The sequence below is a fragment of the Myotis brandtii genome, unplaced genomic scaffold (genome assembly GCF_000412655.1).
Source record: "Myotis brandtii unplaced genomic scaffold, ASM41265v1 scaffold90, whole genome shotgun sequence".
In the NCBI taxonomy this organism is placed as follows: domain Eukaryota; kingdom Metazoa; phylum Chordata; class Mammalia; order Chiroptera; family Vespertilionidae; genus Myotis; species Myotis brandtii.
Window position 1 is genome coordinate 2,048,487 of NW_005371694.1, and position 8,830 is coordinate 2,057,316.

Consider the following 8,830-nt stretch of genomic DNA (forward strand, 5'->3'; position numbering starts at 1 on the left):
TATATATAAATGCCAGCGTGGCTCAGTGGTTGAGCATCGACCTATGAACCAGGAGGTCATAGTTAGATTTCCGGTGAGGGTACATGCCCAGGTTGAGGGCTCGATCCCCAGTGTGGGACGTGCAGGAGGCAGCAGATCAATGACTCTCTCTCATCATTGATGTTTCTCTCTCACACTCTCCCTTTCTCTCTGAAATCAATGAAAATGTTTCTCTTGCTCTCCCTCCCTCCCTGAAATCAATAAAAATATATTTTTAAAAACCTCAGATATAAACCTATCCATATCAATAATTAGATTAAATGCTTGTATGAGATGAAGGAAGGATGAACTGTGACTTCGCTTTATTTCCTTCCTGTAATTTATGTACAATTTTGTACAACAATCAGTGAAATTAGCACCAATATTTTTAAAATTCTTCTATGCCTTGAATAAGAGGGAGATTTTTCTCACTTTATTTTATCTCTCTTTTTTTCTTCATTTTGCTTCAACAGCAAGAGAACTGTTGTGTGAACAAATGAAAATGTAGAGAATAACTGTAAAGTGTTTCTGAATTCTAGTTTTGTGTATACATTGTAACTTCACAGCTCCAATAAACGCTGCTTACATTCAAAAAAGAAAATGTTCTAAGTACTCCTATTTCCAAGGGAGATTGTAAAATTAAATGGAAGCTCTGAATACATACTGCCTACAAGAAATCTACTTTAAACAAACAAGTTAATATTTTAAAAATGAGATAAGATACCCTATGCTGATGCTAGTCAAAAATGGCTATGTTAGTATCAGACCAAGTTTCAGAGCAAAGAATATTACCAAGGATGAAGGATGAAGAAGGTCTCATAATGAAAAAGGGATGAATTAATCAAGAAGACATGCCGTTCCTAAACGTTCATGCACAGTACTTCAAAATACATGAAGCAAAGAATAACGGAACTTCAAGAGAAATAGATAAATCCACTATTATCACCAGAGACTTCAAAACCGCTCTCTCTATAATTGAAGGAACAAGTAGGCAGAAAGAACCAAAACAATTTTCCCAACCAACAGGACCTAATTGAAATTTACCGCATACTCCCCCCAATAACAACAGAATATACATTTTTCACATTCACACAGAACATTTACCGACAGTTTATATTCTGAGTCATAAAATAAGCCTAACTATCTTTTATAATATATTTATTCAAAAGGATTCAGGAAATTCAAATATGTATATGCTCCCCCTTTCCACAGTATCCAATTTTAACTGGTAAATGACTGTCAGCTAAAAACCCCATTTCCCAGCCTCCATCCTTGCATGTAGATGGTGATTGGTCCATGTTAATAAACTGAGAATAAAAAAAAAACAAAGAAGTTTAGAAAGGGGGACTTGCTCACCCTTCACCCTATCTTGTTTCTTCTCTGGCTGACAGCAGAGAACTCTGAAGTCTGAGGGGATGGCAGAACTGCATACAGAAGGTACCCAAAGACCCTGAGTCACCCATGCAAAGGAAAATCATCCCAAAATGATCACCTAATACAGCAATGAGAATGAAAAAGTTATTTATTGTGGTTAGCCAATAAAATTGCGGACTTTGTTTTAAAAAGCAGCTAGGGTAACTCTGATTCAGGAAGCTTCTAAGGATTTTATGCAAAAGATTAACAGGATTTGATTTACATTTAAAAAGGATTACTCAAGCTGTTATATTAAGAATAGTTTATAGGGAAGCAAGTGTGGAAGGAGAAAAACTAGTTAAAACAGTAATCCAGGGAAGAAATGATGAGTATTTTGAATTATTAGGGTGGTAACAGTGAAAATGTTGAGTAGTAGTCACAGTCTAGAAATATTTTGAAGGTAAGGCTAACAAGATTTTTCTGACAGTAGAAACAGAGTGTGAGAAAAAGGAAAGTCAAGTAAAACTCTAACGATCAGTGAAGATAGAGAAGGTCAGAGATAAAATGGGTTAGGATTAGATGAGGCGAGGCAGTGGACAGAGATCAGAAGATCCATTTTGGATATTGAGCTTGAGAAGTCTACCAATTACTCAAAGAAAATTTCAAGAGGGCGGCCAAATAACATCAATCTAATGTTTAGGAAATAGGTCTGAATTAGAAATATATATATATTTGGAAGTCGTCAGCATATAAATCACCAACAAAGGGAGAGTAAATAGAGAGGAGTTCCAAGAACTGAGCTCTGGGATATTGTTAGGAACTTGAGGAGAAAAGAAGAATCTAACACAGAAGACAAAGAAGTGACCAGTGAGGTGGGAAGAAAACCAGGAGTATAATATCTTAGAAGTCAAGTAAAGAAAGTTTATCAAAAAAGAGGAAGTGATCAATTTCTACTCACAGGTCCAGTACAATAAAGACCAAAAACTAAACTGCTCCATTGGTCAAGAGAAAGTATTGTTATGTTTTATGGTTGGGAGAAATAATAGCATATTCATATGCTAATAAGAATAATCCATGCCCTAACCGGTTTGGCTCAGTGGATAGAGCATCGGCCTGCAGACTCAAGGGTCCCAGGTTCGATTCTGGTCAAGGGCATGTACCTTGGTTGCAGGCACATCCCCAGTGGGGAGTTTGCAGGAGGCAGCTGTCTATCCCTCTCCTTTCCTCTCTGTAAAAAATCAATAAAATATATTTTTTTTAAAAAAGAGTTCTTACTGCCTCTAATCTTATAAAAAAAAAAAGAATAATCCAGCAGAAAGAGGGGAGATTATTATTATAGGAGAATGAGGGAAAACTTCTGGAACCATTTCCTTAAGTAGGTGAGGGAACAGGACCAGATGCACAAGTGGCCCAATAAGCATTTAATCTATAGTTAACAGACAGAAAGGCAGAGTATATAAATGCTGTTATAAGTAAGTGGATAGGTAATTGTAAATAATTAGGCTATAGTGAACCATTATTAAAGTCCATCTATAAGGACATCCCTCAAAAGTAGTCTTTCTGGAGAGGTATGTTTGAATATTCATTATTATTTCAATTTCACTAAGTGCCAAAAAGCTATTGGAAGGCTCAGCAGAGTGGTAGAAAGACATCCTGGGGTTACCTTAATTGAGATCACTGTTTCAGGTGACTACTCCAAAGCACTAGAAATTCTATCCAGGATTCATAAGTGAGGCACCAATGAGCAATTCTAGAATAACTGCATTCCAATTATCCAAAGTCCTCTAAACAGTCACTACTCTGAGGTTTTCAAACAATTTCAGAAGTAGAGAAATCTAGCATTCTTGGGAACATTTTAAAGGTGTTGTATGGTTTCAGGCACTTGTAAAAACTACCCAATTCCAAAGAGCAGTCCAACATTGGCCCTGGAATTATTAGTTCATTAATTTAGCAGTTCTTAAGAACAGTGAGTAACAAATTTCACCAATAAAAATGACTACATAATCCATTCTGAATTACTGCCCCTTATTGAAAATATTATGCCCTAAAACATTTATAAACTTATGTAGTGGCATTTTAAGCATATGAACAACAAATATGATCTTAAATTCTTAGGCCCTATAGAAAATAAAAATTATCAAGCATATAATTCTAACATTTAGGTAACAAAGTTTCATTGCACTGATCCACAGTCAGCATTAGCAACAGGTATGTTCTTGAGATTCGGAAAGGACTCCTTTGTAGGAAATAAAGCAACAAATTCTGACACACACAGTTCTAAGTAAACAACTAAGTAACTAGTAAACTACGTAACTTTTTCATTTGGACTCCATGTCATCTTCCATATCTCATTAGGAAAATTAAATATACATTTTAATAACCTGAAGTTTTTTTCAGTGTAACACCCAAAGAAATTTTTTCTTAACTTATATACTTATATCCAAAATATAACTCAGAAGCTTCATGTTGTAATATGTTACTATTACAAACAAACAAAAAACACACTCCATTAAATATGAACCATCTATTACAAATCAGTGATTCTTACCATTAACAGGATCTCATACTACTTTGCAAATCTGATGAAAGTTATGCATATAATTTCAGGAAATTCATGGATGCCATGAAACCTACCAATGGGTCCCTAACATTTGAATAATACTGCTTAGTGGAAAAGGATGGAGTCCAAAACTGATCCAAGAACATACAAAAACATAATATATAAATAAAAGAACTAAAACATACAGTGAGAAAAATGGATTATTAACATAATATTTGCCATAAGTGACTATTCATTGAGAGATATTACAAGAAATCTCTATAACCATATGAATGCTTTAATGAGCTAAATGTAAAAAAATAAAAATTATGAAATACAATAACAAAATATAGAGAATGTACATAATCTCGATTGGGGGAAGTCTTCTTAAACAAGAATAAGAAACCTAGTTGCCTAACATAATATATTTGACTGTGTAATTGTTATAATTTCTGTATAAGCAAAATGCACCATTAAGTCAAAGGGCAAATGACAGACTTGGAAAAAACAGATGTAAAACATATGACAGCTAAAAGATTACTAATTATAATACTTAAAACAAAAACCTAAATACTGGTAAGATAAACTACCCAATAGACAAATGAAAATGAACTAACAACTACACAATGTTTAACCTAATTAGAAGTTGAGGAAATGTAAATTAATGAACAACATATTTCACAGCTTCAGACTGGCAAAAATTAAACACTTACAGTATTCAGTGTTTGTGAGCGTGTTTTAGCAATGTAGATTACTATAATCTTTTGGAAAACTAGTTTTTTGGAAAATAAATTTTAAAATCTCTTATATTATAAAATGCATATATCCTTAGTCCCAGCAATCCCATAGATAGGAGAATTTCTCCTAGTGAAAATGACATCAACACACAAGGAGTTAAATGGACATACTAGGGTGTAAGGATGTTTCTTGTAACATTGTTTATAATACCAAAGAAAAGAAATCATAAAAAAGCAAAAATAGGCTGGGGGCTTAATGGTCATTATTGGCATAATGGCATAATAATTTATGATAAATGCAAACTATGCAATATTATACAGTTATTAGAATGAGTAAGTCAAACTTGTATGTATGGACCTGGAAAGCTGTCTATGGTATTAACTGAAAAAAAGCAAAGTACAGAGTAACATGTATACCATAATCTCATATTCATTAAAAAAAAAACACCTTATATTATGTGATACTGTTTTTTTTAATAAATTCCTGTTTATATAGTTAATTTCCCAAGTAGTCAATAAATACACCTAAGTTTTGAGCACATTTACTGCTCTATTAGGGTTTTGCCATCAAAATACTCTTAAATCAAGGTACATAAAGCACTACCAGACAACACAATCCTTTGGAATCTTTTACAACACAATAGAAAAGATAAATAATAAAAACTACTTTTAAGAGCAAAAATGTTTAATAGTTTTTCTAATGCCAAAATAAGAATGCTCTTTAATATTGTGATTTTACATTTACAGAAAACCACCACATTTTTTTTTCTGTAGCAAAAATAAGCTATTTCAGTTGCTTCATTGGGTAATATAATTATGTTCATTATAGAGATATAAACAAGAGCCAGACATTACACTAAACCAATTCCTTTGTGTCAGAAATTGGATTTTCTCAAAATGATATTCATTCTTCACAATAAATGCAATTAACATGATATTACAGTTTAAAAATTCTATTCAAACTGCTAAATCTTAGTATGATGTTAATATAAAGTCCCAAGCAGCCTGGTATAATTAAAGGAACACACTTGATTTGAAATCAGATGTAACCTGTGTTCCAACACTGGTTCTAATACTTACTAGCTATGTGGTCAGGTTATATAATCTTTCAGACTGTTCCTGCATTTGTAAAAATGGCTTTCTATAGTGTTCTTGAAAGATTAAATAAAATTATCACATATGTAAGTGCCTAGCACTGAGTCTGGTTGTCAAACTATGCCTTCTTCTGCTTTTCTTTCCTAAGCAAGATTACTAACTGGTAACATCTGTTTTAGTACTGCCTTTTATAAGACTTTTTAAATCATATCCTATATAATAAAAGGCTAATATGCAAATTGATCGGTGGAATGACCGGTTGCTATGATGTGCACTGACCACCAGGGGGCAGATGCTCAATGCAGAAGCTGCCCCCTGGTGGTCAGTGTGCACACACGGGGGAGTGCCGCTCAGCCAGAAGCCGGGCTCATGGCTAGAGAGCGCAGCGGTGGTGGCAGGAGCCTCTCCCACCCAGTGCTAAGGATGTCCAACAGCTGGCCTCATTCAGACATCCCCTGAGGGGTCCCGGACTGCAAAAGGGCGCAGGCTGGCCTGAGGAACCACACTGCCCACACCCCCCCCACCCCCCAGTGCACAAATTTCATGCACCGGGCCTCTAGTAAAGTAATATATTTTATTTGCCATATTTTTGCATCTCTAGAGTATAAATTCAAGTGTCTTGTATTTCTTGGCTCATTTTTTTAGAATGATTTCGTATGATCCATATTTATTAGAATTTAAATTTTCTCTTTTTTAAAATTATATTTTATTGATTTCAGAGAGGAAGGGAGAGCGTGAGATAGAAACATCGATGATGAGAGAGAAACACTGATCAGCTGCCTCCTGCACACCCCACACTAGGAATCAAGCCCACAACCCGGGCACGTGCCCTGACAGGGAACGAACTGTGACCTCCTGGTTCATAAGTTGACATTCAACCACTGAGCCATGCTGGCCAGACTAAAATTTTCTTTCTTGTAAAACACACACACACACAAAACAAAACAACCCACCACGTTATTTTCTGGCTGTGGCTCTCTACATCTTCAGATAACTCTCTTTTTAAAATCATTCAGGTTGTGTCTATGAAAACCACTTTCAGGTATTATGAAAAAAACGTTAGGCAAGGAAAGAAAATAAAAATTTGAAGTTATCCTAACCCACCATAATGTGTCCAAGAATATAGCCATTCAACAAAGAATAAGTACAGATTTTAATTTTAACGTGTCAAATTTCTCTAAGTCATGTTTTTTTCCCTGTAAAGCTGGATCATTAATGAGGCCAGAATATGGTTCTGGATGCTGCTAAATGGATCCAAACAAAAGAAAAAGTGTATTGACCAACCTTCAATACTTAAAGTGAATATTTTTCCATCATACATTAATAAAATCACAGTAAATAAATCTGGTATCTCTTCAAAACTGTAAAGGGTAAGTTTTACCCTCAAGTTGAGGGCTGGAATTATCCTTAGCTCCTCTTCAACTTCAGTTGCACTTCAATTGGATTTGATGCTCTTTGATAGACTGCTCTTTATAATATCTCCAAAGGCTTTTTGAAAATTCTACCAAAACAACAAATCGTCAGCTACTATTGACAATATTACAATTATTTTCTGATACATTTGTCTCAAATACTAATCATCACCCACAGCAGCATCTAGCTATTACTTCTATGTCTAAATTATACTGCTGCTGGTATTTTATTGCTTGCTTCTCAAAAAGTATTTAAAGCGACACTGAGGTGAAAATGTATGCATAAAAACACTTCATATTACTTTTCCATATTCAAAGTATGGCCTCTTGAGCTGATTTTTAAGTGCCAAGTACATTTTTAAATCAAAATGGATCGCTTGCATTCTTTGAACACCCCCTGCCCATTCCGTGCTCCTCCCAAATGCCAAAGTTCCCTTCTACTCTGAAAGTACTTATTAAATCTGTGCATTTTTCTGGTCTTTCACGTCACTACCCAACTTTTTGTACTTCAGACCTCCTCACCCATTAAAGTGAGCACTGTTAGCTCCTTAAGGTACTTAACCATATGGTTCACTTTTTTGCATAATCCTGCGTTTCCCTTCATAAACTTAAATCTCAATAATTCAGCGTTCCCTCCTCTAAAGTCATAAACACTGCCGCGAGGCAATGGACAGATACATATTCCTATCTTAAGCCCAAAATATTAATCAGTTGGGCACTACGAAAAAGCAAAAGCCAGGAAGCCTCGTCTCGGTATCTCGTTGAAGCGTTTTCTTTGCTTTCCTGTCCTACCTGGCCAGCTGCTTTCTCCCGTCAGTTGTGTGGTCCCTTGCTGCCCCCAGCACAAGAGTGCAACTCACTACAGAGCATTTCCGTTACTCACCATCATGCCCAGTATCTCCATCCATTTCTGCGCATCTAGCCCCAGGTGTACCTCAAGATTCTGTATCCAGGTGCCCACATTCTCAAATTAGAGTTACCCTCTCGCCTGACATTGCCCGGGCTTTCGGGACGGCTTCTAAGAGAGCACACAGGCTGCGCGTGTCAGTCCCCACCGAGTTCGGATGTGTCTCGCTCTCTCCCCGTGGGATGCCTACTTCGGGGTAACGTTCTGGCTCTAGGAAGCCCGACCTCGCAACCTCTGTCCCATGACCTCGAGAGCCCAGCACAGCACTCAAGCTTCATGCACACTATTCTTGGAGCTTGTGCTCTCCATGTCCCCAGATCTCCCTGCAACCTTTTTCAGCCTCTAGCCGCCAAGCCAGACCCCAGGTTGGGCGAACGCCCGCCTGCTCGGGTTGCAACGCCTCCCCGTCCCGGCCCCCCTCCCACAGCACGCACGCAGCCCGGAGTGGCTCCGCTCCTCACCTAGCTTCGATCGGGACTCCTCCAGTTTCTGGATCTGGTTCTCCAAGAAGAGCATCGCCACCGCGAAGGCCACCACCGCCAGCAGCTGCAACTTGGGCGGCATCATAATCCTGAGGAGCCCCATGAAACCCGCCGCTCGGGATCAAGACATACCGCGGGGGGCGGGGAGCTCAGCCCCGGAGGCGAGGAAGACGCCGGGAGGAGCCCACCGAGCCGGCAGAAAGGCAAGGAGAGCGCGACAGCGAGAGCACCACCGCAGCGACCCCCCTCTCTGCCTCCCAGTCCCCCGCCCCCAGGCGCCAGCACCA

At 37.7% G+C, this 8,830-nt stretch overlaps 1 protein-coding gene across 2 annotated transcripts in view; it reads right to left on the bottom strand.

Annotated features, from left to right (window-relative positions):
• Positions 1-8,830, bottom strand: part of HS2ST1 (heparan sulfate 2-O-sulfotransferase 1) — a 149,727-nt gene extending 140,897 nt beyond the window's left edge. For both annotated transcript variants that reach the window (XM_005885318.2, XM_014532616.1), the window contains exon 1: positions 8,523-8,830. In XM_005885318.2, coding sequence (XP_005885380.1) covers positions 8,523-8,646 — 124 coding nt within the window. In that variant the 5' untranslated portion in view covers positions 8,647-8,830. The remainder of the gene's footprint in view (positions 1-8,522) is intronic.